General features: G+C 45.0%; 1 protein-coding gene across 3 annotated transcripts; it reads left to right on the top strand.

The window, feature by feature from the left end:
* Window positions 1-6,441: 6,441 nt before the first annotated feature.
* LOC124677812 (phosphatidylinositol/phosphatidylcholine transfer protein SFH11-like) lies at window positions 6,442-11,566 on the top strand. 3 transcript variants are annotated; one of them, XM_047213766.1, is made up of 12 exons: window positions 6,442-6,542; window positions 7,503-7,731; window positions 7,877-7,976; window positions 8,140-8,406; window positions 8,751-8,828; window positions 9,127-9,228; window positions 9,325-9,374; window positions 9,443-9,551; window positions 10,546-10,623; window positions 10,918-11,019; window positions 11,101-11,171; window positions 11,264-11,566. In XM_047213766.1, the coding sequence occupies exons 2-12, from the start codon at window positions 7,553-7,555 to the stop codon at window positions 11,310-11,312; spliced, it is 1,185 nt and encodes a 394-aa protein (XP_047069722.1). In that variant the 5' UTR covers window positions 6,442-6,542; window positions 7,503-7,552; the 3' UTR covers window positions 11,313-11,566. The 3 variants fall into 3 exon arrangements, with proteins under 3 accessions (XP_047069722.1, XP_047069721.1, XP_047069723.1); XM_047213765.1 differs by having other exon boundaries at window positions 6,486-6,542; window positions 7,455-7,731; XM_047213767.1 differs by lacking the exon at window positions 10,546-10,623 and having other exon boundaries at window positions 6,486-6,542; window positions 7,455-7,731.
* The last annotated feature ends 14,723 nt before the right edge of the window (window positions 11,567-26,289 follow it).

The raw sequence follows: 26,289 nt of genomic DNA, 5'->3' as shown, positions 1-26,289 counted from the left end.
TTGCTTGGTGCACAGCCACGGGGGTAGGTTGTAAGGCCATACAAACACAGGCCAGGTGCTATGTGTGCTACTCTGGTTGCCGAACGGATTGAGTCCATCGGTGCTCATACCCGACTCGATGTTCCTTGTGTCGCCCCCGAACCTAGGGAAGGCGATGTCCACTGCTTTCCACTGTCCAGCGTCTGAAGGGTGTGTCAGCATATAGCCCATCTCCGGATCTTCTTCGGGCTTCTGCCTTTCCGCGTGCCATTGCATGAGCTTTGCTTCCTCCACGAAATACCGCTGCAGACGGGGAGTGATAGGAAAGTACCATACCACTTTTCGAGGTACCTTCTTGTTCCCAACCTTGTACCGTCCGTGGCCACACACCGGACATGTGGTTCTGTCCTTGTACTCGCACCTATAAATCACACAATCATTAATGCAGGGGTGGTATTTTTCGTGCGGTAGGTCAAGGGGACACACGACTTTCTTGGCCTCCTCGGTACTACTTGGCAATGTGTTCCCCTCCGGGAGACGATCGTGCCAGAATTTTAAGTTCTTGCTGAAGCTGGAATCGGTCCACTTGTTCTGCGTCTTCATCTGCAGGTAATCAAGCGTTACATGCAAGCGCGTATCCTGCGGACGACACCCAGGAAAGATCAGAGTCATCCCGTCTTTCTCCATTTGCGACAGCTTGGCTCTCTCTCTAGCTGCAACTCTATCGTTGCTCGTCTCCTGGAGGAGAAGATCTTGAACATGAGAGTCCCGCAAGGCCGAAATTAGCGGGGTCGCGCCGGAATCTTCTTCTTCATCATGATGATCTTCTCCGCCGGCATCTTCTTCTTCATGATGATCTTCTCCGCCGACTTCTTCTTCATGATGATAGTCCCCGTCGGCATGATGATAGTCTTCTTCATGATGATAGTCATCTCGCTCGACATGGTCTTCATGCGCACCATTTGATGGGGCCGGCCGCGCCTGGTTGTCTTGCATGAAACCGCGCCTCGGCAGTGCTCCTCCAGCTTGTCCGGAATCAGGGTTGATCCAGCGCTCGAGTTTGCATGATCGACACGGACATCTTATCTGGCGCCTATTGTTCCGAATCATGTCCTCCTTCGCGTCTATCTTGTATCTAGAGATTCGAGCGGAACTCATCGAGAGGACCATGCTTGCCTGCAAATGGTATACATAGAACAGGAAATTAGAACCGCAACAAATGCACACACATGCATGGGTCGTACCTCTCCTCAAGGTATTACATGGAGCGGAAAAATTCGGCATGACCTCTCCTCAAAGTAGGACATATGGGTAGTGCAAAATTTTCCGAAACGGAAATGAATCAACATTTCGGCAAACATCCATGCACCACACCGGCACACACACAAGCGCTTCACCTGCAACAAGCATCCATACACACGACGGCCACACAAGATTTACAAGCATATGCATGTCTCCTCCAAGCATATGTATGTCTCCTCCAACTACTCACCTTGTAGATTCGATACCGAGACGAGACCGCGATCGATGAGTTCGAGAGGAGGACAGAGTATGGAGACCCTTCTCCTCAACTCCAATTATGTATCAAACAAAGTAAGTGTAATAAATACCCAAGCAAGTGAAAAGTAGAGCCAAAATGGTATGAGAGAGAAGGGGGGACGAGCTAGATGGAGGAAGAAGAATGGCTTATGTAGTGTGGTAGGTGGGAGGTTGGCTCACTTTTGTATATCTGGTTCGCTAATCTGTGGCGCACCGACCACAGTGCGCCACAGAATACCTTATTTCTGTGGCGCACGAAGCACAGTGCGCCACAGAATAGCTTATTTTTGTGGCGCACTGTTGCCGTGCGCCACAGAATAAGGAATTTCTGTGGCGCACTGGGGTACGTGCGCCATAGAAATAGTAAAACCAATGATTGTGGGTGACAGGTTGTGGGGCCCACCAAGTTTTTGTGGCGCACGGTTCGCTGGTGCGCCACAAAATTAAGCTATTTTTGTGGCGCACCTTGCCTGGTGCGCCACAAAATAAATATCTGTGGCGCATTTTTAATGGTGCGCCACAGAACTAAGCTCCGCCTATAAGGGTTTTGCAGCAAACAAATGGTTCCATTGCTGCTGATAGACCGAGGCGTAACAAAGGTCCACGTCCTCGATTAATTGAAGAATGTAATCTTGTTCATCATGCTTTGAGTTGTGCTGAACAGGTGGAGCATGATACTGAATCTGCTACATATACTGAGGCCGTTGCATCCGTTGACCGCGTGAAGTGGATTTCTGCTATGCAAGAGGAGATGCAATCGCTTGACAAGAATGGCACATGGGATGTTGTGCCCTTGCCTAAACAAAATAAGGCCGTCCGCTGTAAGTGGATATTTAAAAGAAAAGAAGGATTGTCTCCTAATGAGCCTCCGAGGTTTAAGGCAAGGTTAGTAGCAAAAGGTTTCAGCCAAATTCCAGGTATTGACTATAATGATGTATTCTCTCCGGTTGTGAAGCATAGTTCCATTCGTGCATTCTTTGGTATTGTGGCTATGCATGATCTTGAGCTTGAGCAGTTAGATGTGAAGACTGCTTTTCTGCATGGAGAGCTTGAGGAGGAGATATACATGGACCAGCCTGAAGGTTTTGTTGTGCCTGGAAAAGAGGATCTTGTTTGCAAGTTGAAGAGGTCCCTTTATGGTTTGAAACAGTCTCCAAGACAGTGGTACAAAAGGTTTGATTCATTTATGCTTGCACATGAGTTTAAGAGATCTAAGTATGATAGTTGTGTTTATATCAAGTTTGTTAATGGATCACCAATATACTTGCTGTTATATGTTGATGATATGTTGATTGCTGCCAAGAGCAAGAAAGAGATCACTACTTTAAAGTCACAGATTAAGTAGTGAGTTTGAGATGAAGGATCTTGGTGCTGCTAAGAAAATACTAGGTATGGAAATTACAAGAGACGGAAAATCTAGTGTGTTATTTCTTAGTCAGCAAAATTACATTCAGAAAGTTCTTCATCGTTTTAATATGCATGATGCAAAATCTGTTAGTACACCAATTGCTTCTCACTTCAAATTGTCAGCATTGCAATGTCCTAGTACTGATGAAGATATTGAGTACATGTCTCGAGTTCCATATTCTAGTGTTGTTGGTTCCTTGATTTATGCCATGGTTTGTTCTCGTCCTGATTTATCATATGCTATGAGTTTGGTCAGTCGATACCTGGCCGATCCTGGTAAAGAACATTGGAAAGCTGTTCAGTGGATTTTTAGGTACCTTCGTGGCACATCCAAAGCTTGCTTGAAGTTTGGCAAGACCGGTGAGGGACTCGTAGGCTAAGTGGATTCAGATTTTGCTGCCGATTTGGATAAGAGAAGATCCCTCACAGGTTATGTATTCACTGTTGGTGGATGTGCTGTGAGTTGGAAGGCAACGTTACAAGCTGTTGTTGCCCAATCTACAACCGAAGCAGAATATATAGCAATTAATGAAGCTTGCAGATAGTCTGTTTGGTTGAAAGGTTTGTATGCTGAGCTTTGTGGAGATGATTCTTGCATTAACTTGTTTTCTGACAGTCAAAGTGCAATATACCTTACTAAAGATCAAATGTTCCATGAGAGGACAAAGCACATTGATATCAAGTACCATTATGTGCGCGCCATTGTTGCTCAAGGTAAACTGAAGGTATGCAAGATAAGTACTCATGATAATCCTGCTGATATGATGACAAAGCCAGTTCCTGTTTCCAAGTTTGAGCTTTGCTCGAGCTTGGTTGGTATAACTGTTTAGTCCAAGTGGCCGTTGGCGCCGAGCAAGTGTTTTTCCTTTGTTGTTCGGGAGATTGTTGAAGTTCATGCTACAAGATGGAATTTGTCTCAAGGTGGAGTTTGTTGTATTGTGATCCAAATTCATATACTAAAGGGAGGCTAACTTCTGACGAGCGGAGCGAGGCCCGTCGCCGGTACGGATCGTTGGCACCGCCTATATATACATCTTGTAAGCCGCCGACTAGGGTTTATCAGATTATAAGATAACCCACGGCGTGTAAACACCTCCCGATATAGTGAAGTTTTGCTGGCTGGCGCCCGTGGTTTTTCCCCTTCTGTGTTGGAAGGGGTTTTCCATGTTAAATCTTGTGTCCCCTACGTGTGTTCTTGTTTCGTTCTTCGTTATTTGCTTGTCGCTTTTATAACACAAAGAACAACACAGGGGGGCACGAGAACATCCTGAGACAGATCAGATATTAGGCGGGAGAAGCTACACAATATTGCAAGAAAGTACCACCAGACAAAGTTGTAGCATCAGTAACTCAATGGCAAGCACCCGCAGAAGATAGTCTAAAAATTAACGTCGACGGTGCCTTTGATGCAGAGAAAAGGAAGGGTGGTTGGGGCTTTGTGGTCAGAGACAGTTGGGGCCAAGTCAGGGGATCTGGAGCAAGGGCTCTCCACCATGTCGCGAGTGCAGCACATGCCGAAATCCATGCATACGCGGAAGCAGCATATGCAGCTGCTGATTGGTGCATAATTGATGTGACCATCGAGACTGACGCGAATAATCTTGTCCGAGCAATGCAAGGGACAGAGTTCGATAGAACACCGGAGGGAGTAATCTACAGAGACCTACGGAGTCCCCATTCCCCCTGAACCGCTCTCCTCCCTCTACAGTAACCTTGAGAGGCCTTCGCTGTTGACCGGGCCGCCAACGGCCGCTCTGCCTGAATAGCTGGTCGGAGTTGGTTTAGGTTGGGCGCCGGAGTAGTCTAGGGCTTAGATCTGTAGGTTTTCTTGTGTGTTCCGGCCTCCTCAGCCGGCGTTTTGGGCGATCTGCCCGTAGTTGGAGGCGGAGCTCTGGATCTAGGTCACCGGATCCATGGAGCTTCTAGGGTTGCTGCTGCTCGTTCTTCTGCTCCTGCGGCTGGAGGGAAGCAGGGGCGTCGGCAACGCCACCTTCTCCAATAACTTGGTGGCTCCTGGCTCTGCTCGTCCTCGATCTCTCTGCACCGGTGAAGCCCTCCTGTCCGGCCGTGGTGGCGAGGGGGAGTGTCAATCTAATGTGGTGACATGGTCTTCTGTTCCTCTCCTTGCTGGCCATGGTGGTCTGGAGGAGTGGGGGGGCAAGATCCGTTGTTTTTGGATCTGGGAGGTGGATGTCCCTATCGCCGGAGTTGTTCGAGGTGGTGGAGGTTTCGGCTGCACGCTTTCCCGGCCTGCCGTGGTGGCGAGGAGGAAAGGTGGGGCGGACCTGCAACCTTCCAAGGCCAGCATCGACGACGACTGCATGTGTGGTGCTATCTGCGGTTCTTCTACGTCGTCCTCAAACACGCGGATGGCCTGCTTGCCTCCGCGCTCTTCTGCCGGCATGGCGGCATATCTTCAACCTGCTATGTGGAGGCCCTTCCTCCAAGCTGCTGGAGCTCGACGCCTGGTCTCCACCAAGTGATTTGTCCCCGGTGGTTCCATGGCGTCCAGCGGCGACGGAGCTTCGCCGGATTCGGGTGTTCGAGCGTATGCGCCCAGTTCCTCGGCGGCGACGCCTTGAGGATGTCGGCGACTGGTGGTGGTGGCGGAGGCGCCCAGGGACCTGATTGCTTTTCCAGAATTTGTTCCAGGGTGTTTTTTGTAATTTTAGAGGGCCTTTCTTCAAATTCTAGGTTTTTCAGAGAGAGATGCCAAAGGGCCTCTTTGTAATTTGTACCCGTCACGTGTGTGATAAATGAAATCTCTGGAGCCTTCTAGGCCTTGTTCCTGTTCAAAAAAAAAAAATACAGAGACCTACGACTCTACGTGCAGCTCCGTTTTAACTCATACGAGTTTTCTTATATACTACCTCCGTCCCGGTTTATAGGTCTTGCGCGTATCCCCAGATCGCTAATTTAACCAAGTTAACATAATATATATACTACAAAATATATATCATTAGAAAATTTAGGTGTTGTACTTTCTAATGGTATAAGTTTTATAGTGTAAAACTTATATTATATTAGTCAAATTGACGATCTTAAGATAGCGTAGACCTATAAACCGGGCCGGAGGGAGTACCGTACGTGCAATGTTTTAGCTCATTCTCTAGCTGCCTATTGTGCGAGCCGGCAGGACATGAAACTGATATGGCCGGACACTTTGTCAAATGATGTACCTGTGTTAGTGGCCAGCGTTTCTGCTGAGCCTGATGGTTAATGGAATCATTTGTTCCATATCAAAAAGAAAAAAAAAACTCCCCATCGTTGTCACTTTCTCATGGAGAGGGGCAGGACAGGCACACGTGACACGTGATGGCCTGACCGAGGAGGAGTATGCGTATGCCGCCGCCTCAGGTTGCTTCGCCCGCGCCGTGCCCATGGGGGAGACGCCGGATTCCTCTTATTGCCGCGCGCGAAAGCAACCTCACCCTTTCGCCACACTCCCGCATCCGCATGCCCACAAGATGTTCTACGTTATGCCAAGGCATGGCCGGGAGACCCAGCCCTCATTTTTATATCTCCCAAATCCCAGGGCGGAGGTGACTGCTGGTTTATACATAAAATAATTTTTAGCGCGCTCCTGGCAGGCAGCATCCCCGAGCTTGGACTCCTAGGTAAGATCCTGCTCCAATCGTGCTCTGTTGGTTCTTGAGAACGCAGAATTGCGGATGCCTCCTGTGTCCCTTCATGCATGACATTGCGTTTGAATTTAACGGAATCACGCGCGGTAATTAGTACACATGCGATGCGGTGGACCTATGTTCACTGGTGTCTATTTCATTTTTCTTTCTCCATTTTCTTGCAGTGTCGCCTTAAATTGTTGCTGTAGCGATGTGCATCAGTTGGACCGTGCAGAAGTGGAATCGTGCGCTAAGTTCGTCACTTGAGCTTCTGTCATCTTGTGTGTGGGCCAGATTTAATATTATACAAACAGAAAGCATCATCTATAAACAGAACACAATTCACAAATAAGAATCTCTTTCTCTAATTGTTGTTCTAGTATGTAGCTACAGTTAGCAATAGGTTACAGGTTACTGTTGGCCAAACAGATTACTGCTGTGAAATTGGCTTTTCTCTTAGTACTGCTCATTCGAAATCACATTGCAAACATGTGCTTCCTACAGCACTAAGTCAGTAAGACCATATGATTCTTCTAATTTCATAGCCAACATGATAGTCTGTTGAATACCCTCATGTCTTCCTTTCGTGGCACATGTTTCTATGTATGACGCCAGCATATTCTGCTATATAGGTCTTAAATACATCAGTTCTGTTAACTTAGAAAAGACTAAACTCTAAAATTTTAATTGGGAACGTTGATAGTATTACAGGGAGGAAGATCATAACAACCGTATTTTTTTCTCCATGAACATGCGCTGTTGAAGTTTGGCTCCCCTTTCTGCTTTGTGTATGCTTGCTTACATGGTTGAACCAAATAAAAGAAAGTGGAATGCCAAAATGATCGTACTGTAGTTCATACGTGCTTCTGGCAATGAAAATAAGGGCCTCGGTTCTTCTTATGACAGGTTTAGTACCAGAGCGTCAGAACTAATTTACTGAGTTTCCACTTGAAGCTTACTGGCATATCTTGCAAGTGGAGAAAAAAAGCTGCTCCATATCAAAGATGAGCTTCAGATCTATCGAGCAATTACTTAGAAGGAACAGCAAGATCAAAATTGATCAGAACGTTGCTAATGGGATTCATGACCAGAAGGAAGAGCAGTCTGTGCAATCCTTGAGGGAATCACTTCTTGCAAGCAACCAGCTCCCAGAGAAGTTTGATGATTATCATGTCCTACTACGGTATGCAAATTTTATGCATTATCCAAAAACTATATTATATGCTTGTCGAAATAACTGGAAAATATTTTACACCTCAACTGGGAGTTCAGATGTATTATGATTTTTCATTGAAGATATTGAACTGATTGCTATCTTCACCATGTAGCTTTCTGAGAATGCGAGGATTTAATGTATTAAAGGCAAAAGAGATGTTCTTGAATATGCTGAAATGGCGTCAAGATTGTGCTATTGATGCCATTGCAAAGGTATGACATGGGTTTTGTTTGTAAATATTGCCATGTAATATGGGAGAGTCTTGGAATGTTCTTGTATCCTTCTACATTTGTAGCTGTAAAGATTGGATTGTGGTCTCACAGTATTATTGTTGTCTTGTTGAATATTAAGGGAAATCGGTGTTCTATGTTACAGGATTTTAAATTTGAGGAGTATGATGCATTAAAACGATGCTATCCTCATGGATTTCATGGAGTTGACAGATTTGGAAGGCCACTATACATTGAACGGATTGGCTCAGTGGATCTTAATAAGTTCATGCAAGTGACTAGTATTGATCGATATATAAAATATCATATATCAGAACAAGAGAAAACTTTATCTTTCAGATATCCTGCTTGCTCTCTTGCCACAAACAAGCACATATCCTCTACAACAGCCATATTAGATGTGAAAGGATTGGTGCGTTCTGTGATGTCTTCTTATTAGTGCTATACTTTAATTCCATTGTTTCATTGAAGAACGTAGTAGCATTACTGTTCAACCATTTCTTCGTTGTCTGAAACTGAGGCCAAGCATTTGTCTTGAAAGCAGGTACTTAAACTGTTGTGGTTATCTTATTACTTGACTCATTCTTAAGGCCCTTCCTGCATCAAGTTGTATCTACATTAGGATTTTATGGCTGCAATAACAATGTCATTCATGAAACTATCATATTTCTAAGCTGTTTAAGGTCTTGCACTAGCACAGATGGGGCTATTTTACTGTGTACCAAAGCATTCATTTTGGCACTCCTGTTATTTCAGGGCATGAACAACTTTTCAAAAGCCGCACGAGAGATGTTCATAGAAATTCAGAAGATTGACAGCAACTACTATCCAGAGGTAACTTTTGGACCGTAGAAATGTGTGAATTTGTTGAGCATTCAAAATTTATATAATTATGATTTTAACTACATGATATTTCAATATCTTTAAGTTCAAACTAGGAATAAAAAAAAGTCGTCCAACAGAGATTAGCTCCTGTGCCATTTTTTATTAAGAAGAAACTAGCAATGTGGGTGGCAGGTTCTAAAATATCCTACTGTTCCGAAACTTAACTACTTCTAGATTTTTTGTAGCTTTAATCTCAGCAGAAAATACTTTCAACAATATATTCATATGGTCCTGTTTTATGCTACAGACATTACATCAACTTTACATAATCAATGCTGGATCTGGATTTAGAGCATTGTGGAAAGTACTAAAAGCATTTATGGAGGCAAGAACTTTAAAAAAGATTCAGGTAGCGCATGCTTCTTTATTTGACTGCTAATTATTCTTGTTTGAAAAAATAGATAGAATCATTGAATACTCTGCTTACTCACATGCTATTTGTTAGGTATTGGGGGCCAACTACCTTAGCCCAGTACTAGAAGCTGTTGAGCCAAGGTAAAATGCATGAAGACATAAGCAACTTTTTCATATTTAGCAAATTGACCGTTTGCTCCATCCTGCAGCAATTTACCTGACTTTCTGGGTGGAACATGTACTTGCTCTGCCACTGGAGGGTGCTTGCTCCAAGATAAAGGACCTTGGACTGATGCGGGGACTATTCGTTCTTCCAAGGTGAGGTATGATGATTCTCTTAGAGTTTGTTTGAAATTTGCCGGGAATCTGAATTAGTAAGGAGTTCCTTTAATCCATCAGCGATGTTGTTGGGAGTATATTTGTATTTGTACTTACCTAGAAACCTTTTGGTGAAGTGGAAAATCTTTCAATAAGATTTAGTTGGGTAGTTTCATGTGGCCTATTTCGTTATTGCTGTTCTTGGCAATTTTCACTTTGGTTGAGTGAAGCCTATTCTTGGTTCCCAAGTAGGGATGCTACAATGTTGCTGTTTGGTCAGTGGCTATTCATGTGTTGGTGCTATGATTTTTATTTCAAGTGTTACGGGCTAGATACTTCATGGTTGTTCAATTTTAAATCTCGATTTAGTATATCTACTGTCCTATTTTATCTTTATCTTTACTCATAAATATTGGAGTTGGTGGTGACAGTCTGCCATCACACCTGTCCTTCGCCGAAGTAACTCATGACTGGTTGGCATTCTCCCCATCTGCACCATCTTGGGTTTGCAAATATGCCGTATGGTTGTTTTACGGTCTTGCTATTTCCAAAGTTGTCTTCTTCTTGACCTCCAAGTCAGTTTTTTGTTGCCCATGAATCTGTAAATGATTAGACTTTTCAGTTCCGTAGTAATGCACGGGCATTCAGAGTAGTAAATTTTTTGCAACGTGGCTTCATTTCCTCAGTTGTCCCCTCATCTCTCCAGCAAGGTTTTCCTTTCTTCTTTTGGCGGCTGGTTTTCCTTTGCTCGAGAGAAAAATAAATATTAAGTAGCACGAGGACCTTCCCCATCAAAAGAGATCATCAATTGAGCAAGTAAAAGTTGTCAAATCTTACTATTCCTATGCATTTCATCTTCTTTGTGCCTTTTATCATCCATTTCATTAGTAAGTGTCATAGCAGAATAGAAGAAACATACTCCTATCTTCTCTCCTCACCTCCCTCATTTCCCTTGCAAAGACCACATTATGGATTCTTGACACTTCATTTGCAGGAGCCTTCAGCAAGACTTGTAGATCCCACTCGTGGTAGGAAACGTACTCTTGGCATGTTGTTGTTAGAGGATAACCAGGTCTTGATACTGACATTTTTTATTTACTGAAATCTTGTTTCTGTCCTTGTAGACTACCATGTAATAAATTGAAACAACATATGATAGCACGCAACGTAGAAAGTAGAAAAGAAATTCTCAAAAGTGTTCTGCTATGGTTTGGCCGTGAACCAGCCATACAGTTCCACTGAGAGTTCACATTAGCAGATATTATGTGTATGTATTTTACATTAGTAGTTTTGCCTCATAGTCCAGTTACTCCTTATGAAACGAGAATTCTCCAGTTACTATTTCTGATCAATCTGTATGGAACAGGTTGCTAATGAGATCAGGGAAAATATTCAGCTAAAACAAGCCAACGAACAGATCTCAGGGAAGATACAAGAACTTGAAGATTGTGCTGCTCAGACCAAGGAGGTGAGAAAAGACAATTATTTAAGAAATTGTAGCCTAAGAAAATATCAGATCAGCTGAGTGATAATTTCTTTGCATGCTCAGACCCTGGAGACACTAGTATGCAAGCAGAATGAACTTGCAACCCACATTGAAGAGTTGAGAAAACTCCTACGGTGAGAATCCTTTTATATTTCTCTAACCGCAGGCTGTGAATCCTTTTCAAAATTAAGGTCATAATATCTTGTGATTTTGCTCGTTAATACAGGGATGATGTTGCTGCACAGAAGAAAGCAAGTGTCCAGACCTTGAAGTGAGAAGGAATCAACGAAGTGAGGAGTTCGGCAACTTAGATGGTTTCGAGGAATAGTTCTATAATCCCCATCAGCCTGTTGGATCCTATCATGCATGTTCATCATGTCGACTTCGAAATGTGGTTTTATTTCTTGCGTACAGACTGTCATACTTCTCTGCCATATCATTTCAAAAAAAGTGGTAATATCATGTTACTCATGTAATTTATCTTTATGTAATATTATTGTGAACAAATTTCTCATCTCTTGTGCTTCCTCCATCCCATGAAACTTGTCCTAAACTTTGTTCAAATTTGGGTTTATCTAGACACCATATAGTAGCTAGATACACCAAATTTAGACAAAGTTAAGACATGTTTCATGGGACGGAGAGAGTATTAAATTTACTCTCTGTGTTACTTCCTGCAAATATCTACCATCCCCGGGGCTTCACTGAACATCGTGGTTGCATTTCATATGCATTTCAGGATGTCATTTTAGCTTTTGGTATAACTGCGACTAAGTGAGGTTGCAAAGCCTTGATCACCACCTGGTTTGTCTGAAACACACAGGTCCATATTGTGGTACCTGCAGAAACAGTAAAAAACAACTTATCCATCCCCAACGGCATCTGTGCCAACAGAGTTGAACTTTCCTAAATATAATGGCTTGTATGTTTTGAAATAGCCTTTCATCCCGCTTTATAAATAAATCCGCAATGACCGAACCGATACAAGATGGATAGGAGAACCTCTTACAAAGCAGATCCAAAAAAAAACGAGAAAGAACACAAACAACCCAAACTTGCCACCGAAAACATTGACGCGGGGATCCACGGCGATGCCCCCAAGAGGGTAATGACACACTGCACCGCTACCGTCGAGACCGTTGGGTCTAGGGTTTTCACCTAGAGCCGTACCGCGGGGCGAATACCCACAACGACGCCCCCAAGAGGCTTACGACACCCGCATGCATCGTTGTCATTGGCGCCGAGGCGCTGAGCTTTCGCCCGGAAGCATCCGCACACCGTGCCCGAGAACTTAACCGCCTGCTGTCCCCAAGTTGGGCTTCCCAAACACGATCTGGGGGTTGCCAAAGCCGAAGCACCGCCAACACTAGGATCCCCCACCGTCCGCTCCACACCATCCTCATGAACGAAGCGTGAGACCACCACCACCACCACGTTGCCCGCCGTAGAGCCATCTGCGCAGTCCACCTTCCAGGGCTGCCACCTCGGCATCCCCAAGTCGAGCCCATGGCTAGACCAACACACTGCAACGCGAACTGCAGATAGTAGGAAGGCACCATTTCCCGCAGCCATCAAAGCACATGACAACCCAGGGAAGAAGATCCGCCCTCCGCCACCTGAGGTGCATGCCGTTCGGACGCAGTAACATGCCCGATTCGGCCTAGATCAGGCCCAGCTGCCTGCCAGGCCTCGATCAAGCCCCGACCATTAGACGTGCCACCATGCAACTGTGCCAGGACGCCGTCGCCATCCACCTGCAACACTGTACCACCAGCAAACCGCCATGTGCTAGCCAGGCACCATGAGCGGCGTCGCCGCAACCTCACACCTCACAAGACGGGCGCAGCCGAGACCGCACACCGCCGCAAAGAAACACCCACACCGCGACGCCCAAGGGACAAAGCCGCACTGTTACCGATGACGCCATGTTGCCGATCAAGCCGGACACTTTGTCGGAATCCTAGAACTTACCACCGCAGCAAGAACATCACCTCGACCCGTGTGACGAGGCGGTTCCTCGGCAATGCCCACCATGAGGGGCTTGGGTTTAGAGAAAGGTGACGACGGAAGTTCCGGGAGCGAGGCGGTACACGACGTACCCAGGTTCACGTCCCCGCGGTGGAGGATCGCTACGTCCTGCTAGCAATCCAGTATATGAATATATGGGTACAGGGGGCCACCATAGGCGGAGTTGTTGGATCTAGTCTAGTTCTAATCCGCGGGTTGCGGTTTCTAGGTGTGTCGCCTCTACAATTATGTTTCTGATTATGCGTGTCCCTAAGGGGTGCCCCTGGCTGGCTTTATATATCAGCCAAGCTAGGGTTTACAAGAGTCCTAGTAGGATTCATATTGGAGTCTTCTTTCCTTGTAGTCCAAGTTGATATTCCTTGCGGGTCCAGCTCGTCGAGTCCTTGTGCTGGTCCATCTTCATAATTTGCATCGGGTATGCCAATGTCGAGTACCCGAAGGGTTATGCCCACGTCAGTAGCCCCCGAGTGCTTGGCCGAAGTGAAGCTTCGGGCAGGGACTAAAGTTGTCTTCACCGAATGTCTTGATCATCCGTTGAATCTTGTGCTTGATGTAGAGTCGAAGTTGCTTTCTGTCGGGTGCGCGAAGCGCTCCCGATGGGAGTAGCCCCCGAGTCTATGGGCGGGTGCTTGCAGCCACGCATAGACTCAAGTTGTACTACTCGAAGATCTTGATTGTTGATGCCGACGTCTTTTTCTTTGTTGGCGAGGTTGCCATATTTTTTATCGGGTGCGCGACTAGCGCTCCCGATGGGAGTAGCCCCCAAGCCTGTAGATAAATATGAAATAGTTATGTATAGGGTGTAAAAAATGCTAAGTCATATACCGCACATGTCCTCGCGTTCCGAGAACATGATGTCGATAACTCTGATGATTTCACTGATAGAGGAGTTGACGATTTGGATGATGGCCCAGAGGAGCCGATGATTTGGATGATGGCCCAGAGGAGCCGATGATTTGGATGATAGCCTAGAGGAGCCGATGATTCGGATGATAGCCCATAGGAGCCGATGATTTGGATGATAGCTCAGAGGAGCCGATGATTCGGATGATACCCAGGAGGAGTCGATAATTTTATCGGGTGCGCGTCCAGCGCTCCCGATGGAAGTAGCCCCCGAGTCTGGGCACTGATGCTTGCAACCGTGAGTAGACTCATGTCGAGCAACTCGATGTTTGTAGTTTTCTTCAGGTGCCGTTGACACATTGTTGTATATTTCAAGGGGCAATCCTTAATGCACCTTGAGCATCGTTGATGCCATTGTTTGTAAGTTTTTCGGTAGGTACATATATATGCACTTTTACCGTGTTAATGCCGTTGGCAAATTTTGAAGGAGCAAATCTTAATTGCCCGTTTAAGCGTATGTGTATTCGTTGGTCAGCAAATTGTTTGAGTGATCAGCTCGTGTTGCAGGTCTTGCTAAACCCGTTGTATGTGCAACTTTGCTTTCAACCGATGTATGTTCTGACAGTAGCTCCCGACTGTATCGGAAGCACTAATTTTGTCGATGAGCCCGTTGTTCTTTGATATTTCCATAAGTAAAATATCGAACGTGGGTTGTTTTATATGTATTTCCAGACTCTTGCTATTTACGGCGCTCGTAGAGGCATCTCGTAGCGAGAGGAAAGGTCAGCGTCCTTGTTTGTTTCATGATCCTTGCTATTTGCGGCACTCTTTGAGGCATCTATAGCAAAGGAAAAGAGTAAGGTCCCCGTTGCTTCATGATCCTTGCTATTTGCGGCACTCTTTGAGGCATCTATAGCAAAGGAAAAGAGCAAGGTCTTCGTTGTTTCATGATCCTTGCTATTTTGCGGCACTCTTTGAGGCATCTATAGCAAAGGAAAAGAGCAAGGTCCCCGTTGATTTTGCATCAAAACACTCGTAGTTTCAGAGGCTTTTTTAGAGTGCAATCTCTGGGCGTATTTTTCATCACACCGATGTTCGTTGTAATATACGAACAAGGTTCCTGACGATGTAGTTCGGGTGTCCCGAATTACTGCAATTCTTCAAAACTTGAGTCTTCATATCTTCTTGGGTTCCAGCGAACCGGCGCTCCCGATGGGAGTAATAGTCTTCATATCTTCTTGGGTTCCAGCGAACCGGCGCTCCCGATGGGAGTAATAGTCTTCATATCTTCTTGGGTTCCAGCGAACCGGCGCTCCCGATGGGAGTAATAGCCTTCATATCTTCTTGGGTTCCAGCGAACCGGCGCTCCCGATGGGAGTAATAGCCTTCATATCTTCTTGGATTCCAGCGAACCGGCGCTCCCGATGGGAGTAATAAAGGAAGAGAACAAGGTCCCCGTTGTAATCTTCAGGGGACCGTGAGCACAGTCAAATCTTCAAGGGACCGTGAGCACAGTCGAAGGGACCGTGAGCACAGTCGAATCTTCAAGGGACCGTGAGCACAGTCGAATCTTCAAGGGTCCGTGAGCACAGTCGAATCTTCAAGGGACCGTGAGCACAGTCAAATCTTCAAGGGACGGTGAGCACAGTCGAATCTCTTCAAGGGACCGTGAGCACAGTCGAAGGGACCGTGAGCACAGTCGAATCCTCAAGGGACCGTGAACACAGTCGAATCTTCAAGGGACCGTAAGCACAGTCGAAGGGACCGTGAGCACAGTCGAATCCTCAAGGGACCGTGAACACAGTCGAATCTTCAAGGTACTCCATGCGGCGGGCGCAGCCGAAATAATGGCGCCATCCAAGATACTCCATGCGGCGGGCTCAGCCGAAATAATTCATGCGACGCCCGGCCGGCGTGGTTGAAGTAGGGCACGGTCAGAAATAGTCGATGAAGAAGACGGGCTAGCACCCGAATATATCGGGTCCGTAATGTCGGGTCCGCGGTATCGGGTCCAAGACAGGCGAGCCTCTAAGTACATGACGAGTGCGTGACGGCGGACGCGACCGACTGAACAGAGCAGTCGAAGCGTTATTACGACCTGGTCTTTGTTTCGGATGGCCGTGAAGTTTTCCACTCGTAATGCTCCCGAACCATAAATAAACAGACGTAACTTTCCATCTTAGGCATTGCTCCTGGCAAGAATTGATCCGGTTCTTGTCTTCTAGTTCATATATTTTGAGCGCATACATGCTTTGATTCGGCTGCACGCAAGCCCGCAGTACTGGTCATGCTGCACGTCTCTCCAATCGTCTTTGCACTTGTTATTTTGTTAGTATAGTCACATGAAACAACACGCGTGTGCTGCGCTGTAGAATCCTAAGCTTGCCCGCACGATTTTCTTTCCTTTTTCGGGCCTCGATCCAAGCACTGATTCCTTTCTATAGAACTCCTGGAACCTGGATGGTCCGGCTTTGGTCAATCGAATATGTGTCGTATGGGATTCAAATAGAGTCACGTGGTGGCTCTAGCTTTAGGTCTGTCCGCCTGGGTCTTCCGACGCATGCGATCTTCTTCTTTTGATAGGTGCTTATCCTTCCTGCTTTGGATGTTGTACAGAATCGACGCTGCCATATTTTTCTCGCGACTGAACCGTGCGTAGGCCGGCCATGACAGGAAACCAAGTTGCGGCCATGTGTTTGATGAAGTAGACGGACGCCAGATCTGATCTTGTTAAGTTGAAGTAGATTGTTTGCCATATGCGATCTGAGTGTTGCTTGATGCTGAACTCGATGAATCCCGCCCGGATGACAAAATCCAATCGTCACGTTTTCCACAGACGGCGCCAATTAACGAGGCGGTTCCTCGGCAATGCCCACCATGAGAGGCTTGGGTTTAGAGAAAGGTGACGACGGAAGTTCCGGGAGCGAGGCGGTACACGACGTACCCAGGTTCACGTCCCCGCGGTGGAGGAACGCTACGTCCTGCTAGCAATCCAGTATATGAATATATGGGTACAGGGGGCCGCCATAGGCGGAGTTGTTGGATCTAGTCTAGTTCTAATCCGCGGGTTGCGGTTTCTAGGCGTGTCGCCTCTACAATTATGTTTCTGATTATGCGTGTCCCTAAGGGGTGCCCCTGCCTGGCTTTATATATCAGCCAAGCTAGGGTTTACAAGAGTCCTAGTAGGATTCATATTGGAGTCTTCTTTCCTTGTAGTCCAAGTTGATATTCCTTGCGGGTCCAGCTCGTCGAGTCCTTGTGCTGGTCCATCTTCATAATTTGCATCGGGTATGCCAATGTCGAGTACCCGAAGGGTTATGCCCACGTCACCCTGGACGGAAGATGAATCGCACGGGCCGTGCTAAGGACCACCGGATCTAGGCCCAACTGGCCTAGACGTGGCACCAGCAGCGGTGCAAGCAGGGATTAGCCCTGTTGGTGCTAGCCCCGATTGAGGCCCTCCTCGCCTAGGACGACGCCCGCTTGACCCCAAACTAGGCCACGCGGCTAGCAGCCTCCCTGCTGTCGCCCTCCGCCACCGCCCATGGCCACGCGCCGCGCTATCCCACACCGGACCAAGCTCTGGGAACCCCGAGGAGCACCGTCACCGACCTATCATGTCCCGCCCAGGACCGCGCGTGAGCGGGTAGAGAAGAACCCGCCGGTGTCGGCACCGCACGGGCTTTGCCTAGCGGCCCTCACCAGCGGCGGCAAAAGAGGAGGGGAGGAGGAGGAGTGGGGGCACAAGGGCTAGGGTTTTTCCCCTTGCGTTGCCCGCGGGAGCCCAAACCGCGGTAGAGAATCAATCTATTGGCTTGTATGTTCATAGATGATGGCTTGTATGTTTTGGCAGAGCAGTATGATGAGCAACTGTAGAGGGAGACATGAACTACGCCGTCTCTCCTTAATATAAGACATTATTATAAACAAAACATTTGTGGTTCCCTTACATGGTGACTGGCTGGAATCGGCGGCCGTGAGCTCGTCCCCGACGACAATTGCTGCAATTGAGCCTCCCTTAAGCATGGTCAATGTAAACTTGTGCATCTCTATACCTATCTATTGCATCTTAGCACGGTATATATCATCAGGTCATCATCGACCGGCGTCCGCCGCCGCAGTTTGTCGTCATCAGCGACACATCAGCGACCATTAGGTAGGGACGCCGCCTTGTTAGGTTCCCCGTAACATGCTGGTTCAAACACACCTAACCATGCATTCTCGATAACCCTGCAACGTTGTCACCATCCTCGGCCGATGACATTGATGTCATCCCAAGCTCAGTCAACAAGTTTGACTTGGTCAATGCTTACGCAGCAGCCTAAGTGTCTACTGGTCCCATCAGTCAGTAACTATAGTTAGGTCTAGTCACTGTAGAAATAGGATTTAACCATTTAATCAATTTTCAGGAAATTAACCAATTTTTGAAAAACCCTAACTGAATTAATCAGAAAATAAAAATAAGATATCAAAATATTCACAAAAATAAGATCTATTTAGTTATACCGTAGCATTGTTTGTTCGAAATAAAATTGTTAAGTTTTATAAATCATTTTTATCCCTTTCTTTTATTGTAAATTCCAAGAAATAAATATTAAATATTATTAATTCTCAACATAGTAGATAATACTTGAGGGTCACTCTTGAATAGAGTGTCCTTAATTTAGAAGTGTCAAACAACCTAAACATCTCCAAACCCACTGAGGAAGGAGACCATGCTCTCGCCTTAGTTAATGTGCTTAAAAAATGGAAGTCTTGCGTTTGATGTTGGTCACACCAAGCTACTTAAGGACTCGGCAATCCTCGATGAGTCTCATAAGGCCTTGAAGAGAGAATTTGCTAGTCTCTCAAAGTCTTGTGGGCAACCTCAAATGCAACCATCTGAGGAGAAATTTGAAGTGATTGACTCCTCTAACCCTTTTTGTGAGCACTTGAAGGAGATTGATAGGTTGAATGCCAAGATGGCGGGGCTTCTCACCCTCGCCTTAGCCAAGGAAGGCTCAAGCAATGAAGGGCTTGTGGATGCTCCTAAGTCCAAGAGCAAGAAGAGAAAGAATGAGAAGAAGAATAAAAGGAACAAGGGTGTTGCCCGTGAGACCCGGGACTCTAGCCCAAGGAGGGGTGGAATGCCCAGTCCCACATAAAGGGGCTAAGGCGGTGCTAAAAATCCGTCGCATGTTCTTTTTGTTGGTTACAATGGTTACGTTCGTAATCATTTCGTTGGTCCCTAATAGGAGAGTGTTGATTGTACTATGTGGGTTCCCAAACCCCTTGTTGCTAACATGATAGGAACAATTGAAAATGGGTACCTAAATCCAAGAACTAATTCCTTGCAGGACTATGCTTCCGGTGGGTCGAAATGGGTGCTTGCTAGTGTTGACACTAATCATATAACTAGAAGCAAGGACATCATCGTCAACTTGAGGCGTTCCGACATCGGGGTATCATATGGCGACAAAACGCGCTCAAAGGTAATGGGCCCTGATGCATGTAAAATTCATGCATGAACTTTGTAGTTTATTGATACATATGCCCACATAAATGCATCTTATAGAATGTTATAATCATGTTCTATATTGATTTATGGAGATTTACCAATGACCCCCCTTATTTTAATTATAACTTTGTAGAACAAGAAAACCATGTGTTGTGTATTTTTATCTTTCAAGGACCTATATGGAGTCAAATGGACTTGAGATTTTTCGAGGATTAATATTTCATGAAGATGAACATTTTGGAGTCCTGGAATCTCACAAAGGGAGGCCCGAGGGATGAAAGAGCCTGGGTGGCGCGGCCACCACCCTGGCCGCGCCACCACCCCTCTTTCCCTCCTCGAGTGTCCGCAACCGTCCATTCAAAGCACTACCTGATGGTTTGACCTAAAAAAGTCCTATATAAAGGTCCCCTGATGCATCTCGGAAAGGAGGCAGAGTGTAACACAGAAACACCTAAATAGAGAGTCAGTTGGCCAACGCCGGAGGAAGATTGGGGTTGCTTCCGGAATCGCCTACGGACGCCTCTCCTCCTTCACCAATGCCTCCTCATCACGCTCCATGATGAGAGGGGAGTACTCCACCCCTTGGAAAATGGTTTTGTGGTGGTAACTTGATCCAATTTATCTATGTATGATCATTGTTGAAGTCCATATGATGTTTCTTGTATAATTCTGGATCTATCTATTTAATACCTATGGTGGATATTGTGGTATGATATGATATTTGTTATTCATTTACTATTGTGTTGGAACTTTTATGTTTTGTCATACTTGGGAGACACTTATATGATGCATGTAATGGTTTCTATTCTAAATGCCTTGTTTACCCGTGTCATGAGGTGTTTGACATCACCATGTACATGTAGATGAGAGAGATGCAGTCTTCCCCACAATAAATAAATCATTGCATTAGTGTCTAAAGTGTTTAATTAAGTAGTATGATGTATGTAGGTGCTGGGTGGCCGAGTGATAGACAACACATGCATTGAGTGAGACGATAAATCCCCACCACATCCTTTATCAAGGGGTAAAAGGGAGAAGTATGATGTGTGATGTGACAATAACCAGGGTGACAACATCAATACAAATGATTTTCTTTCAACTATGTGTTTTAGGACATGTAGCCATCATAAAAATTAACATCAAAGCATGACATTTGTATGTACCTTTATTATCTCTAACAATATCATCACCATAGATAGAGAGAGAGGGGGTTGAGTGAACCCATGAAACCATGTCCATTGTTTCTATAAGAGAAAACCTTTGTCCTGACCTCTTGCATTGAAGAGGATTGGGACACTTTACATTAATATTTTGTTTCACTTTATTTTCTTTTACTAAATCAACTTCCATTGTTTCCTCAAATTGTTTAGTGCATAATTGATAACCCCCAAGTGCAGGGGATCACCGTAGTACAATTCGATAAGTATTTGAGCGTCGAACCCACGAGGCGCCCAAGGTAAAATATCTATTCTCTTAAGCCCTATAACCCACTTACATGGCCTTCTATGCAAAGCTGTGTGTGAAGAGGTTTCTACTATAAAAACTAGATTTAGATGTGCGCCTTGGCGCACGATCCCGTGAAACTCGAACCAATCTACATCTAAATAATAATTCGTTTTATTGAATTTAGAAAACAAAGTTAATAAGGTGAAATTAGACCCAACCAACAAAAACAAACGGAACAACAATACTTATATACAATCATGAAAATAGTTTTAAATATACTACTTCCACCGATCCGAAAAAGTGCCAGATGATTAATACAGTTGTGTTTCACAATTAAAACCTTCTATAATGAGAAAATCCATCTTTGGTGACTTTTCAATTTCCTCGGCACCAACCGGGTGCTGGGCAAGCTCGACGTGGATGGGATTGGAGCCACCCTCAAGCACCAGCTTCAGATGCTGCCTGGGCTTTCTGCTGGTGCCATATGGGTCCGCCATCTCGAAGAAGGTAGAGCCACGGGTCAACCCTATCACTGGCGTGCATAAGACAGTGGATGCAGAACATGATACATCACTATATGCTTAGCAACACTGGCTTAATTGCACCAAAACAGATCAATATAATAGGTGATTTAGCCAGAACTTGTTTGAGTAGGTTGGTAAAGTTGTAAATAGTAACTTGAATCAACTGGAAATTATACATGGCTCGGTCTAATCCAATCAACCAGAATCAATGAATGAATTCTAACAGCAGTCGTGGTACCAAAACACCTAAAATCCATCAAAGACATTTCAAGGAAACATGTTTAACCAATCTGAAACTGGTATTAGACGATTTAGATAGTGCAGCAATCAAGTATCCCTGCAACGCTTTCAGTTTTAGCTAATCGTTTCAGCCATCTAGTTATAAAGATCAGGATTGCATAAAGAGCTCACCGCTGAGATAGTTGGTACCTCTCGTAGCATCATGCCAACTTCATACACCCGGTTGCAGTGGAAGGTGGAGGTACCGTACATAGAAATGAGCATAACTGCATTAGTTAGCAGATAGTAGTGAAACCTCAAGCACATAATATAAACAACATCTGAAATGAGCATACTATTGTAAGGAAGGCAGAACTGTTCCCATAGAACAATCAGGGCCCGTTGAAGGTCCATGGTAATTTACCTTTAATATGTCAATAATAAATTAAGGAAAGAGAGTATGTTGCAAATATAGACCTTGTTCTTCTGTTTTTATATTCTTTGATCCTGTGCAAATCATTCATTAAAAACAATGTGAAACCAACCTATGGTAAGATAAAATTATATGCTTGACACTATGGAAAACATATTTACATAGCACATCAACATGGCAGACTTGGCGAAAGGCACAGCTCGGCGCCCTATCCTACGATTATAATCCCACTGTAAAAGCTGTGGGGAATGCTAATCCAAACTTTTGATTGCAAAAGTGCGAACTCGCGAATAAATGTATAAAATACATGTCAATAGAATTGTTAACCGGGCTGATAAATTCTGCGCATCAACCCTTATTTTAAAGAAGAAGAAAATATTCTAAGAAGGAAGCATTAATAAGCATTCTAGTGTTAAGAGGCGGGTTGTTCAAACCATACAAAGAACATATCATCCAATCCTAGCTTGCAATATAATCCCAACATAAAATTGCAAGGGCCAGGAATGATAACCCAAACATTACCCCGAACCAAATCAATCTGAATTGCAGTGCAAAAACCTCCTCTTCTGGTCATGAAACAAAGCATTAACAATATTGAAAATGGACATGCTTCGAGGATAAAGAGATAAAGAAAAGGAGCCTAGAAAGGGACCTGAGAACGGACAACATCAGTAACCATATAAGTCATATGGCCAGAATCACCAAAGTGAATAATTTGGACTTATATAAATTAAAATCCTTCGGTAACCATTAGTCACTGTATATGCTAACACTTTCCCTGCTGATCAATAATATGTCAGTACAACAAAGCACCAAAGAAGAATGAAAACCATATTGCCCCAGTAATGTAAGAAATAAACTGATCAATTTGCATGAACTACTACAACAATAAGCAGTCCACAATTATTCGGTAGAATAAGAAATTTATCACATCAACTGGAACCTGATTTCAATAAAATCCATTTGCATGAACTACTACAATAAAATAAACTGATCAATTTATCAATCCCAACACAACACATTAGTAAGAATGTTTAAGATGTACCTTCCAGATTGATACATCTATTTCACTGGAACCTGATTTCATTGGGGAACCAGGGCTTCTAGAGCTATTGTTGGAACCTACGGGCCATCCAAACTCTAGCTATTCAAAATATAAATAAATTACAGAGGATGAAATCATGTAGAGGAGCTCGTGCAAGAGGGGTTCAACCTGTAGGGAGGAGGAACGAGACGACCAATGGTTGATGTTGTCGCTGGCGCTATCCCATGGCAGAAACGCAAGACAAGGGCGGAGATTGTGCAGTGCCGGGTCTCAACGACATGTAAGGTTGTGCAGACGAGGCAGGGCAGATGCAGCAGGATGTCGGGGCTCGAGGCCATGTAGCGGAGGCTGGGGACGGAGGCGGCGGGAGGAGATGAGGAGGCCACGAGGAGGAGGGAGCAGCATACTGGCGAAGCCCTCCCTCCATGTGCTCGTCGACGGCCTGGCCGGTCCTCCCCGCGATGTGACAATACTAACCTTCTGGTCTACCTGCAGTGAATTGAGCGGCGGGAATTACTAAACCGAAGGAAATTCAGAGGATGGACTTAAGTGATAACTGCATGGACAAACCGCTGAACCGTTAGAAATAACAGTACACCCACTTAATGTTAAATTAACTTAGAAATGTTAGAAATTCTAGTGGAACAATTTCATCTGGCTCTCAAGTCAACTGCAAGGATAAAATAGCATAGACTCGATTAAATTTATTTTCAAAATAAACTTGATAAATATTTCGTTTCCTTAGTTCCTGGTGGTGCACGCCATCTCCTTAGTTCCTCTTATATCTTGAACTGTGTGTATGGTACAAATAAGTGAAATGTTCTTTTGTCTAAAAATGATGATGGCTCGTAGTCATTCATACAGAAAAATGAGGATGACTCGTAGATAGATGAAGGAAGTTGATGTGCAAAGCATTCAAATTCCGGCTAATTTATGTTGTAATACAACCTAAGGAAAACACTGTAATACCCCAAGCACTGGTAGCCGCTCCTGGCTGTTGGTCTATTAGGGGTCGTTGGAGTGGTGGATCTCTGTAAAATATTTACTATATAAGTAATGAATTGACAAAATTTCACAACAAAATGCATGCTAAGTTACACTGAAATAGATTCATAAGGATTTTTGGTTCAGATACCTATAGCATTGCAGTCAATAATATTTTCGGCCAATGAATGACAACTACTATATTGGATTTCTTTTTCCACTATTTCCCATAGATCAAAAGTTAGTTATATTTACTTAATGTGCTATATGCAGAACAAAACATCGGCATGGCTTGTACAAAAATAAATGCATCAACCACTTGGCCTGCAAAACCTAGAGCAGAATACACACAACAATTCTCAAGATTAAATAAGAAAACCAATGACATCAAGAAATTGAGATGATAGTACTTTCCTGCCATCGTAAAAGACCCAGGTGTACACCTTGGCTACCGACCTCATCCCGCTGCTATTCTTTTAGATAGTCTTGCTAAACATTAAGCTACAAAGAGAGAAAATAACAGTGGTATCAATACAGCTAAAAATCAAGACTAATAATGCTTATAGAAATAAGAACCAGAGAAAGCAACAATTGAAGACAAACGTGCAATTATATGTAACATCTGTGAGCTTGTCATACTGAAAACTAATCTTGAGAACCAAAATTTTCCCACTACGTAACTTGACATAACACCACATCAAAATCCTCCTTGGAGGTTTGGACACAATGCCTATACTCAAAATGCAAGAATTATCCATAGTTGTTTGCTTGTCATAAGAAATATGAATCTAACCTATAATAGATGCCCCCCATAGGGGGTCTCACAGCGCATCCACGACAGCCACCTCGGGCGCGCCGGTTGGGTCGATTACCTCGCGTCTAAGCCACGCCTCGTTCGTTTTTTCTTTTCTTTTCTGAGATCACGTCTCGTTCGCTGATTGGACATGAATGAATGGGTGTGAGGTGAGACAAAATCAGAGTCCCCTGAAAAAAAACCCTAGCCATCGCGTGCAGCCGCCGCCTCTGTCTGCCTCCTCCTCTTGCCCTGCACCCCCATCCCAGCCGCCACCTCCCTGCTCCGGCTGGTCTTCTGCGCCGTTCTGGTGCCACTCCGCCTCCCTGGCCACCCGCCCTCTCCTTCTCCCTTTCTCCATCTTCAACCTCCAGCCTCCGCGCGACCGCGCCACTCCGCCTCCTTCGACGACCGCCGGCCAACAGGAGCAGCGCGTCGATGGCGCAAGCAGGAGGGGCTGCCCGAGCTCCGCCCTAGACGGAGATGGCGGGGCGTGACGGCAGCGCCTCGAGCTCCACCTCGATCTACTACCTCGCGTCCCGAGCTCCACCTCGGCCTACCACCTCCCAGCTCGAGCTCCACCTCTACCTTGTGCCGCCGTCCTCACAAGGAGGAGCGCTGCCTCCGCCTCGTGCGTCATTTTAGTCCCCAGATCAGTGGACCCCTGGTCGCTGCCAAGCAGCACCAGATGGGGACACAGAGACGGACGGTAATGTCGAGCCGAGATGGGCTGAACTCCGAACAACATGAGAGAGGGTGCCGATGTAAGTTTTTCTTCCCAAATTGATAATTTTTAGGCACCATTTCCTCCAGATTTTGAGTTCTAATCACTCTTAGATGAACTTCTAATTTTATTTTGTTCTGGGTCTGATGTAGCTTTAGATGAGGATCAAACACATTTATCAAAAGAGAAACTCCCATCTCAAAGTTAGGCAGGAAAAGAAGAGAATGAACTTGACCAGCCAGAAAAAGGCTTCTGAACATTCACACAATGATGATTCAGTTTTTATTCTTTTGGTTTATTTGGAGGATTTTGTTATTGCAGCACTTGAGACCAAATTATTGCTGGCGCAATGTTATTGCGTCTGCAATTTTAGACAAAATTTCATACTACAACGATAGATTAATATTGTTTCACTTGATATTGCAGGAAATGTGGTGGTGCCTTTGAGATTACCTCCGGAGTTGGATGTCGAGTGTGCAAGGCATTCGCAGTACCCCTTCTTTTTTCTTTGTTTTTCCTCTCTTCCACTTCCATATATGGCGTGAACGTGAGCCAATCCAGATCATTCAGATATCTTAAAATGATGTACTTGACGTTCACTTCTTTCTTTTTATTTGTTTGGCAACTCGCTCTCTGGCATAACATATTAGTACGCTGTAATTTGCCATATTGATTCCCCAGATCTTGTTGTTTTTGTTTGTGCAGATTTTAACGTG

This window comes from Lolium rigidum, chromosome 7 (assembly GCF_022539505.1).
Source record: "Lolium rigidum isolate FL_2022 chromosome 7, APGP_CSIRO_Lrig_0.1, whole genome shotgun sequence".
Classification (NCBI taxonomy): Eukaryota; Viridiplantae; Streptophyta; class Magnoliopsida; order Poales; family Poaceae; genus Lolium; species Lolium rigidum.
This window is presented reverse-complemented; position numbering and strand designations above follow the sequence as displayed.